At 36.4% G+C, this 12,374-nt stretch overlaps 1 protein-coding gene across 1 annotated transcript; it reads right to left on the bottom strand.

Moving 5' to 3' along the window:
• Positions 1-1,277: 1,277 nt before the first annotated feature.
• Positions 1,278-1,649, bottom strand: LOC132350410 (elongin-B-like). The gene has a single exon (XM_059899608.1). The coding sequence runs from the start codon at positions 1,632-1,634 to the stop codon at positions 1,278-1,280; it is 357 nt and encodes a 118-aa protein (XP_059755591.1). The 5' UTR covers positions 1,635-1,649.
• Between the last annotated feature and the right edge of the window lie 10,725 nt (positions 1,650-12,374).

Genomic DNA, 12,374 nt, shown 5'->3' with positions numbered 1-12,374 from the left:
GCTTTGCCCTCCGCACCCCTGTGGCTGCGCTCTCCTCCGTGGCTCCGAAGCTTCCCCCCTCTGCCACCCGCACTCTCTGCCCGCGAAGGGGCTTCTAGTGTGTGGAAACCTTTCCTCCTTCACAGCTCCCTCCCACTGGTGCAGGTGCCGTCCCTATTCTTTTGTCTCTGTTATTTCTTTTTTCTTTTGCCCTACCCAAGTACGGGGGGAGTTTCTTGCCTTTTGGGAGGTCAGACGTTTTCTGCCAGCGTTCAGTGGGTGTTCTGTAGGAGCAGTTCCACGTGTAGATGTATTTCTACTGTATCTGTGGGAAGGAAGGTGATCTCCGCGTCTTACTCTTCCGCCATCTTCTGTAAAACCTTTTTTGTCTATTAAAAGAAGAGTTGCATCTTCAATTTTGTTGGCAATTTCCATTATATGTACTGTTATTCTAGGCAATTTATAAATAATGAAAAGAGAACAATATGTAATTTTTCAAACACTGAAGAAATATAACTTTGGATCTAGCTTTTTGTAGCATCTGCATTAACAGTGGTTTTAAAAATTAGGGTATAAAATCTGAAAAATTCTTTGAAGTATTGAACCTTCCAATTAAGATAAAACATTGAGGACAAATACAAATTTGATCTGCATGGTGTTAATTTAACAGCATTAAATTCAAGATAACCCTTAGACCCTTGTGTATTATTATTTAAATTTTATATCCTCCCATTCCCCCAAAATGCAGAAATAAATTAAAATAGTTCTTTATGTCATTTCAACCATTAAATGTTTAAGTATATTTAAAAATGATGACTCAGTCATAATGAAGAAAATGTTTTTTTCTAAAGAAAATGAAGTGGGTGTATTCATAGCTAAATGGGAAAAAAACATGTTTGAGAAAAAGCAAAATGCTGAGAATTCATATAACATTTGCACCATCTCAAACTAATATTCCAGTGACCTTGCCAATAATATTTACTCTGAACAACCACACAGGGAAAGAACGGGCTTCTCAATATAAAATAGTATTCATTCTGCTTTTTTATATTTCTAACAATAATAAAGGGTCAGAAACAGGCCTTGGCTGAAATGCTGATTGCTATTCCCGCTTTCCAACACTTTTCCAACTTTAAAATATCATTTAAAATACAATTTGTATATTTTTGTAAACAGCAGAGCTATTCTATACTGTACTCAGTAGCAACTACTATGTGTTGTTAAATCTGGCATTTTTTTTTTTTTTTTTGGACACCCAAATCTCTTTTATTGGGGGGGGGGCAGTTGGTGGGGGGTTCTCACTGCAGAGCTTGTTCATTAGCGCTGCTTCCTAAGTCCTGCGGCTTCATCACATCCGGCAGCTCGGGTGGGCTGGAGAAGGGCTCGCTGCTAAGGGTCTCAAAGGCTTCATCTGCCCTGAAGTCTAGCCCCACAGTGGCTGGGACCTGAGGTCGTGCTGTCTGGCTGGTGAAGCCACACTCTCCCAATGTCTTTCCGTGGTCCAGAAGCTGGTCGTCCTTGTACATCCGCTGCTTGTCTGGTGGCTGCTTGAGGATGCCCTCGACGATGCGCTTCAGCTCGAACAAGGTGTTCGAGTCCTTGGCGTCCGTGAAGATGGTGGTCTTGTGGTGCTGGATCATGAGGAACACGTACATCACGGCGGCTGCCTCTCCCCCAAGTCCGGCAGATTTAACCAGAAAAAGAAACACAAATAACAGTTAGTAGTTAAAGACTTTAAGTTGCTGCTATTACAGATATAATACTAATTTGTTAGGGCTGCCCTAACAAAGTACTGCAAACTGAAATTTATTGACCGACAGTTCTGGTGACTAGACGTTCGAAATCAATGTGTTGGCAGAGTTGGTTCCTTCCGAGGTCTGTGAGGGAAGGCTCTGTTCCAGGTCTCTTGCCTTACCGTGTAGATCACCATCTTGTGTCCACATGGTGTTTTCCCTGTGTATATGTCTATCTCCAAATTTCCCTTTATCTTTGAAAAAAACCTGCCTTAATGGGCCTCATCTTAATTTGATTGCCTCTTTAAAGGCTCTCTCCCCAAGTAAGATCACATTTGGACATATTAGGATTCAGGATTTCAAAATATAAATTTTGAGGGGACACAATTCACCACATAACAGGCACTTTCCTCATTTTTATTTGAAACATTATTTACTATTTTATTTATTTATTGCCTAAAATATATAGATTATAAAATATATATTTGGAATAGTATGTGGATGGTTCTTCACAACTACATAGATTTATCCAAATTGGAAAGGAATAACTTAAATTGCCTCTGTTTTCAAATGGCATGATTTTTTATAGAGAAAGTCCTAAAGACTCCACCAAAAAAAAAAACCTGTTAGAAATAATAAATGAATTCGGTAATGTTGCAGAATACAAAATCAATATACAAAAATCAACTGCATTTTGATACACTAACAATAAACTCTCCAAAAAAAGAAATTAAGAAAACAATCACATTTACAATAACATCAAAAATTTATAGAAAGAGTTGAACAATGGTTGCCAGGGCCTGGGAGGTGAGAGAAATGGAGAGATGTTGGTCAAAGGATACAAACTTTCAGTTATAAGATAAATAGGTTCTTCTTCAACATAATAAAGGCCATATATGACAAACCCACAGCAAACATCATTCTCAATGGTGAAAAACTGAAAGCATTTCCTCTAAGATCAGAAACAAGACAAGGATGTCCACTCTCACCACTATTATTCAACATGGTTTTGAAAGTCCTAGACATGGCAATCAGGGAAGAAAAAGAAATAAAAGGAATACAAGTTGGAAAACAAGTAAAACTGTCACTGTTTGCAGATGACATGATACTACACATAGAGACTCCTAAAGATGCCACCAGAAAACTACTAGAGCTAATCAATGAATTTGGTAAAGTTGCAGGATACAAAATTAAGGCACAGAAATCTCTTGCATTCCTATAGACTAATGATGAAAAATCTGAAAGAGAAGTTAAAGAAACACTCCCATTTACCACTGCAAAAAAATAAAATAAAATACCTAGGGATAAACCTACCTAGGGAGACAAAAGACCTGTATGCAGAAAGCTATAACACACTGATGAAAGAAATTAAAGATGATATAAACAGATGGAGAGATATACCATGTTCTTGGATTGGAAGAATCAGTTTTGTGAAAATGACTATACTACCCAAAGCAATTTACAGATTCGATGCAATCCCTATCAAATTACCAATGGCATTTTTTACAGAACTAGAACAAAAAATCTTAAAATTTGTATGGAGACACAAAAGACCCCGAATAGCCAAAGCAGTCTTCAGGGGAAAAAAAGGAGCTGGAGGAATCAGACTCCCTGACTTCAGACTATTCTGCAAAGCTACAGTAATCAAGACAATATGGTACTGGCACAAAAACAGAAATATAGATCAATGGAACAGGATAGAAAGCCCAGAGATAAACCCAAGCACCTATGGTCAACTAATCTATGACAAAGGAGGCAAGGATATACAATGGAGAAAAGACAGTCTCTTCAATAAGTGGTGCTGGGAAAACTGGACAGCTACATGTAAAAGAATGAAATTAGAACACTCCCTAACACCATACACAAAAATAAACTCAAAATGGATTAGAGACCTAAATGTAAGACCAGACACTATAAAACCCTTAGAGGAAACAGAGGAAGAACACTCTTTGACATAAATCACAGCAAGATCTTTTTAGACCCACCTCCTAGAGTAATGGGAATAAAAACAAAAATAAACAAATGGGACCTCATCGAACTTAAAAGCTTTTGCAAAGGAAAGGAAACTACAAACAAGATGAAAAGACAACCCTCAGAATGGGAGAAAATATTTGCAAATGAATCAACAGACAAAGGATTAATCTCTAAAATATATAAACAGCTCATGCAGCTCAATATTAAGAAAACAAAAAACCCAATCAAAAGATGGGCAGAAGACCTAAATAGACATTTCTCCAAAGAAGACATACAGATGGCCAATAAGCATATGAAAAGCTGCTCAACATCAGTAATCATTAGAGAAATGCAAATCAAAACTACAATGAGGTATCACCTCACACCAGTTAGAATGGGCGTCCTCAGAAAATCTACAAACAACAAATGCTGGAGAGGGTGTGGAGAAAAGGGAACCCTCTTGCACTGTTGGTGGGAATGTAAATTGATACAGCCACTATGGAGAACAGTATGGACGTTCCTTAAAAAACTAAAAATAGAATTACCATATGACCCAGCAATCCCACTACTGAGCAAATACCCAGAGAAAACCATAATTAAAAAAGATACATGCACCCCAATGTTCATTGCAGCACTATTTACAATAGCCAGGTCATGGAAGCAACCTAAATGCCCATCGACAGATGAATGGATAAAGAAGGTGTGGTACATATATACAATGGAATATTCCTCAGCCATAAAGTGGAACAAAATTGGGTCATTTGTAGAGACGTGGATGGATCTAGAGACTGTCATACAGAGTGAAGTAAGTCAGAAAGAGAAAAACAAATATTGTATATTAACACATATATGTGGAACTTAGAAAAATGGTTCAGATGAACCCATTTGCAGGGCAGAAATAGAGACACAGATGTAGAGAACAAACATATGGACACCAAGGAGGGGGAGTGCCGGTTGGCGGGTGATGGTGTGATGAATTGAGAGATAGGGATTGACATATATACACTAATATGTATAAAATGGGTAACTAATAAGAACCTGCTAGATAAAAAATAAATAAAATTCAAAAACAAAACAAAACAAAGATAAATAGGCTCTGGAGATCTAATGTACAGCATGATGACTAGAGTTAACAATTCTATATTGTATACTTGAAAGTTGCTAAGATAGTAAACCTTATGTGTTCTCACCACTCACACACACAAAAAGGTAACTACGTGAAGCAATTTATGTAACTAATCAGATTGTGGTAATCATTTCAGGGACATACACACATATTAAATTATTACATTGTACATCTTTAAAAAATAACATTGTACAACATAAACATATGCAATTTTCTTTGTCAATCATACCTCAATAAAACTGAAAAATAAGAAATAAATAAAAAGAAAAAAATGTAAAAATCTGAATAAATATATAGATTTAAAATAATAAATTAAATACTTAAAGTTAGATTCTGTAGTTGTTTGTTTAAATTTTGAAACATTTAAAGTTCAAATGAACTAGAAACTGAAAAGTGACTAAACACTGCTATTCAGGTTCATAGGCTAAGTGGACACCTGCTTATGATGTGAGATGCATTTGAGCTGCTAGGAATTGCTCATACCTCCAATATATGTACACTGCCAGTGTCTGACTAATATCTGATGTTCCAACAAAAGATTGTCTCACACGGAAATGCACATATTTCAGAAAGTAGAGGCAGATCAAGCCAATCATCAATCACAAAAATTGTGTTGAAAATAACTTAAGATTTCTTCCAACCAATGGTTGTTCACCATCCAAAAGCACAAAGTGCTGTTGCTCTTCCCACCAGGCATCTCTATCATATGTCTAGGGTTCTCTCACTGTCAGCTTTAAGTCCAACATACTAACATTTTTGCCTGAACTGCTAAAATGGAGTCCTAACTGAATATATACCTTAATTCCCTTTTTCAGCAAATACATATGGGGCTTCTACCATGTACCAAGCTCTGTTGTAGATGCTTGAGTACTTTTCTGAGAGGAAAGCATCCCTGTCTTTGTGGAGTTTATGTAGAGGAATTTGGAAATGTGTCTTTTCTTGTCTCTCTGAAATTTGTTATCCACACAACATCCAGAGTGATCATTTTAAAGAGAACTCTGAGCTTGTCACTACTTAAAACATTTTCATACTTTCCAGTTGCTCTTGATTAAACCCCAAAACCTTGATATAGCCTTCAAGTCCCTGTGTAATCTGGTTCCTATTGATTTTGCCATCTCATTCCACGTTGTTCTCCACCTCACCCACTCTGTCCCAGGCACATTGGCCCTCTAGCTAATGGTGACAATAACCAAATCTCTCCCATCTCAGAGCATTCACACATTTATTTCTTCTTTCAGGAGCTCTCTTGCTCCTCACATGTCCACTTAGAATGCTTCCTTTATGTCTCAGCAGACACACCTCTTCTTCATGGGTATTTCCCTAACCCACCAAATTTAAGTCCAGTATCACTGTAATACCTACTTAAAACTCCTCACTTATAACAATTGTAAATAATTATATGTATAATGTCTATCTCTCTAATCAGATTGAATTCAATTAGGACAAAGATCATGTAGGTTTACAATTGTCTTCCTATTCTTAGCACAGTACTGGATAGATGAAAAGTACTCAATAAATATTTATTGAGTGTAAGAGGAATGAGGTAGAAGAGAAAAGAAAAAGACTATCTTGACTGTTGGAAAGGCCTACATTACACTGGAATGAGCTTAAATTAGAATGGACACTAATTTAATGGTAGAGGTTTGGCTTCTGGGCAGAAAACTTCAGAGAAAACAACTTATTTTAGCCAACATTTTCCAAGTACATTCAATGGTGTACCATCCCCATAAAATGCTTCTCAAAAGCATGATAGCATGGTTAGAGAACTTTGCCCAATATTTTCTGCCTCTAGAGATTCACACTGTCTATCATGAGCTCCTATTAAGAGCTCCAAGAACTCTTCTAGTAAAGAAATCTGTTTAACAAATCCTTCTCTTCCTTTAGAATAACTAGTAACATGCAGGGGCACTTGCTGAAAAATACTGTTCTGAGATATAACACACTTCCTCCACTCCCTTATCGTTTCCCTTACAAGTAAAGGCATTTAGATGGAAAATCTCTTTCGCATTTTTCCTTGTCTCAAAAGAGAGTCTTGGATTTAGAAGTTTGGTTTTTACCGATTGATTGAAAACTAATGTATAACATCAGGAGTTTTAGCCCCCTTTTTACAGTACAGGATTTATGTAATTTTTGGATAATTGATGTATCAATACATATGGATTTATAGTATGATATAAGTAACCACATACTTTCCACCTAGAATTCTTTTAGCCTAATAGTATTATAGATCAGAAATTGTCAAATGTTTTTGCATGCAAATTCCCAGTATTTGTGTATTTATAATATTATAATATACCACTATATAATTTAAATGTACCACTATACTTACATATAATTTATTTTATAAAACATACCCCAAAATAAAAGCTTTAAATGCTGACATAAAATAAATCTAATGAAAGTTCTTAATATTTTTTCTACTATTTCATGAATCATTTTGCATATTCCCTGGATTGCATGCATACACCTTATCTTAGATGTAACTTTTATAAACTATGACTGGTTTGGAGCTCACCAGGGGATGATGAGGCTTAGGATTGTTGTTCAAGAATAAGTGACAATGCATTTGAAGACTTACAGGTTTCATTTACCCTGTAAATGACTCAGCTGCTATTTACTGGATGTGGCTTGTTTAGGTGGGTAGAAGGAACTAAATTTGGAGGCTTTGGAGAAGATATTGGGATGTAGACAAAGGATATATCTTTATAAAATTTGTTTCAGGATTGAGATGTCACATAATTTACATCACAGGTACCAGACTGAGCCATGTCTTTACCTTGGTCTGGGATCCCAAGAGGGCACAGTTACAAAGGCACATGTTTCTCCAAGATGACCAAACTACAAAGGCCATGTGATTACTTGGGCATGGATCTATCAGGGATTCAACGTGCAGAAAGTGGGAGTTATGAAAAATGGATTATAGGCTTTTGCCTATTGACTTTTACTCAAGGAAAATCCCAAAGATTGTTTTTAACGTTAGTCAATATGGAGAACCTGAACAACACTAACAGCATATAATATGACAATACTTGTCATATTATATAATCAAATTAGTTTGATCCTCTCTCCTAGTAGAGACTACCTTTAAAGAAGCCCTTAGAGGGGATTTATCACATATTTATACAACGTTATGAGTTTGGAAGCTCCTTGAGGTCCACAGTTATTCATGTTTAGAGAAAAGCATTATGGTCACCTAAATGAGAAGTAGTATTGCTGAATGATTAGGAATACTGACCTTGAAGGGAGATGGGTCTGGTACCATTTTCCACTTTAAACAACTTAAAGGCCATATCATCAGGGGCAAGATATTTGATCTCTCTGAACTACTATAAATTGTAAATAACTATAGCCCCACAAATCCTACCTTGAATTAAAACACTTAACAGAATGGTGCTATAATTAACACTCAATAAAAGGTAGTAATAGTTTTTCTTCTTCTTCTTCTTCTTCTTCTTCTTCTTCTTCTTCTTCTTCTTCTTCTTCTTCTTCTTCTTCTTCTTCTTCTTCTTTTTCTTCTTCACTTTCATGAAAGAAGTAAGAATAAATCTGTGATCCAAAGTGTTTTCCAGGTATGTCACTGAATCCTAAATTTGCTCTTTACATTTCATATAGATGCACTTGACTACATTAAACCTAGTGACCATATGTCAGCTGACAACTTTGATTAAGGAATCTTCAATGTGAACTTGACTTAATCTTTAGTTCAAGTGGAAAATCTGGTAATAAGGCTTTCTCTCCTCTGAGGTTCTGTCAAACACTGTGATCCATAGAGACAGAATGGGAAATTAAGCCAAAGAAACACACCATAAGTAAAAATTCTGTGGAATTGAACCCAGAAACAATCATGAAAGGACTGCAGAAAAATTACTAATCAACACTGCAAAGGCAAATGATTCCTGCATCCTGTACTGGATGAATCTGAGAGTAAAATAACCTCCACAAATTATCTCTTAAGGATAATGAGTTACAAATAACACACCCATCAATCTTGATTTTTGAATGATATTCTAGAACAACCTTTGAGTTCTAACACATTTGGAATGATTGTCAAAGTTCTCCACTAGAGACTGGGTTAAAAATTAATCGGCAATAAGTTTTATGGGTTTTATATGTTACATTAGTCTAATTAGCTACTAACCCTGCAGGGGTAAGGGCTGGAATTAGAGTTGTCAAATGAAATAAATTGAAAGTAGAAATGATCAATTCTTCCTTTTCCTCAAAGAAAACATAGATCTTTAAAAAGTAATTTTTTTCTTTTACAAAAAGGGACCTGGGTCCATAATCTAATAGGTTAAAGTAGACTCATTGATTGCTCTGTAAGGATCTGGAACAGTCCATGAAGCAGGCACAGAATGGAACAGGAATAGCTTTGGCAGAGAACTGATATTCCCATTCATGCTCTGTGGAATTACAAATGACTGGGCTTTCCATTGTGATACATTTCCTCCTACACATCTGCAAAGAATTGTGCAATATATTTAGGAAAACACTGTGATTTTATTTTCAAGGTCTAGGAGATTTCAGCTTTCTTAACTCTTTACTATCCTGGAATAATCAAGACTAAGCAGGTTTCCTGAAGAAATTATTTTCATAAATTACTTTCTTAGCATAAAAGTAATGCTAATGGAGAACATATGTAAAGCTTTAAACTTCTGCAAACCAACACAACTTCCCATGCATGTAGCAAAGATTGACCACCATCAGACACCTCTTTTTTTTGGACCAGTTAAAAAGTAGAGCACACTCACCTTGCACCATTAGAACCTGGTCATTTTTATTAGGGTAAGCATTAGATTCATTAGCCTAACACCCTCAAGGCAAAATTCTAATGACCACTGGATCATAACAAGATGGATGTCACAGGAGAGCCATTTAACTTGATTCCAAACATAAAGTTATTTATAAAAAAAAGATACAATTGAATTGTTTTTTGCACAAATGCTATAAAATATTTTTATTAAAGTAAAAACAGTGATAGGAAAAACAGAAAAGGAGAGAAAATATCCAAAAACAGCCAAACATATTTAACAGAGATGAAACCCATTCTATTTCCCTGGGGTGAAAATGTGTGGTTTAACATATGAGAAGGATATTTCACTTGGTGTATGTTACCCATCATAGTAGCACCAGCAGGGACAGCTACAGAAAACGGTCCATTAGTTTTTCCATAATAAACTCTTTTTTTCACTGGCACACTCTTGGGATTCTTTGACATTATTTCAGTGTAGTTATTGGTGGATGGCTTCAATAATTGGAACTCTGACAACCTGAAATTAACATTTTCCATGTCACTCTAGTATATGTTAAATATTGCAAAACTTGGTTTTAAGGGCATCTTCTCGAATATATGTGATTCCAAAAGACAAAGTTGTAAATGCAAAATGCTCTTTATATTTCTGCATTTTAGATTTGCACTTGTTTCTCAAATTAGCATGTCAAGACACCCATTCAATATAACTTTATCATGCTCAAGGAAGGACAAATGAATGAGAGTTAACAGCTCCCAGTTGGAGTCTCCAAAGTATCTAACGTATAGCTAAGGCAATAGCCTCCACACAAGGCAGTTCTCTGAAAATATGTGCCCTATAATGTACAGGCACAAATAAGAATTGCATGGAAGTCTTCACTGAGGTAAAAAAAAAGAAGTCAACACCTAGTTGTGCCAAGTGCCAGGAAGAAGATATGGTCCTTATGCTAAAAAGAAATCACAATCTAATATAGAAGCTAGAATTTAGGCAGCATAGTGAAGTAAGTTCAATCAGAGAAATATACAACCATTTAAGGCAGAACACAGAAGAAATGTGATTTGTGCATGCCAAAACCCTCCTTGGAAATTTTTCTTACAGCTACAAAGGATATTAGACTTCATCTGACTTTATGTCCTTGCTAAATGTTATGGATAAGACTAAAACCTAAAGAGATAACATGGTTCATGCAGGGACCCACAGCTCATTTACCTCACAGCTCCAAATTCCAAATCTAATGTTTTACTGGCTACAGCAAACACGTCTTTGAGAAATACATAGTAGTGTGTCCCTAATTCATAAGGCCAATTTGCACATTATTACTTTCTTCTCAAAGACTACAATAAACTGGGGAGGGTGTGGTCTGAGGGATGACAATTAATTTCTTACTTTATCCTTCAATTGTGCAATTTAATAAAGGAATCGTCACTGAGAGACCAGGAACTTAGAAACAAAGTTGAACTAAAGGTCTAAGAGAATAGGCAAAAAAGAAAAATAGTCAGTGTATTAGATCCATGGAATAAGAGATGATCATTTCAGCATTAAAAAAAGTATCTTAATAACTCTTACAGAATGGGTAAGATTTCTTGAGGAAAAAGAAAGAAATAATAATCATGAAAATCCAGTCAGCTTAAATGATGTCATTCAAGAAATATTTATTGAACATTTATTATATTCCATGCACAATATTGGACACTAGATGTTGCACAAGAGATGTCAAAGTTCCTGTTTTTAGAAAGGTATTAGTTTAGTTTAATTGAATAACCACATGAATAATTCAACACAAGTCAAGTACTCTGTGATAGGAACATGGTTCCACGAGGGGTTACGACAAAGGATTCTGACATAGCCTGGGAGGTCAAAGAAGTTTTCCTGTACAAATTGATACTTAAGTGAGATAAAGGATAAACGAGAATTAACTAGGTTAAATCGATGAGGCAAAGGAAGTCATGTCTAGACAGGTAAGGGGAGAGAACTGTGAGATTGGTCTGTGATCCAGAGACCATATTAGTACATATGAAAGACTGAGGTCTTTGTAGTAGATTAATTACACTAACAGCCCCAATCTATCACACCTCCCTAAATTCATGCCCTTCTACTGCCTCCCCACAATGACTCCAAGCTTGCCCTGTGGCTTGCTTTGGCCAACAGAACATTAGCAAACTGGACCCAAGGAGAGACTTGAAATAGCACTTGCCCCTTGTTCCTTCCTGCCCCTCCACCATGAGAACATGTTTGCGCTAGCTTGCTGAATGCGGAAATGTGGAGCAGAGCTGAGTTGCCCAGTTGTCTCTGCTGAGGGCAACTCAGACCACCCAACCACCAGACAGACACTTGGGAGAACCCAGCCAAGATAAGCCAAGCAGCCTGGCTGATTTGTAACTAGTGAATGAATCCTGCTAAGTCCTGCTTGTATCAGTAGAGCTCCTCGGGTGCACCCAAAAGGACTACCCAATCGATCCACAGATTTGTGAGCTAAATAAATATTTAATGTCTTAAGCCACTAGTATTTGTGATTGCTAGGTGGCATAAATATAGCTATAGATAACTGATATAGTGGTAAATGTGGAAAATGGATAGGCAGTGGTATATAGTGTGCTTGAGAGTGGAATGATTTTTAGGCTATTGCAATAAGACATAATAGCAGCTTGGACTAAGTGATAGTGAGGATGAAAACAAGGCTACAGAATCAGGGCAATTTGGATTTAATTCTCTAGAAAATGGTGAACTATTAAAGGATTTTAAGCAGACGATAGTGACACGAACAGAGTTCTACTAATTTAGGAAAATTAAATTGGCCGCGTTTTCATGAACAGATTACAGCAGAAGGAGAGTAGC

The sequence above is a fragment of the Balaenoptera ricei genome, chromosome 1, assembly GCF_028023285.1.
Source record: "Balaenoptera ricei isolate mBalRic1 chromosome 1, mBalRic1.hap2, whole genome shotgun sequence".
NCBI lineage: Eukaryota > Metazoa > Chordata > Mammalia > Artiodactyla > Balaenopteridae > Balaenoptera > Balaenoptera ricei.
This window is presented reverse-complemented; position numbering and strand designations above follow the sequence as displayed.

Coding starts and splice junctions, on each gene's coding strand:
- LOC132350410 (XM_059899608.1), bottom strand. CDS start 1,634: ATGTACGTGTTCCTCATGATCCAGCACCACAAGACCACCATCTTCACG.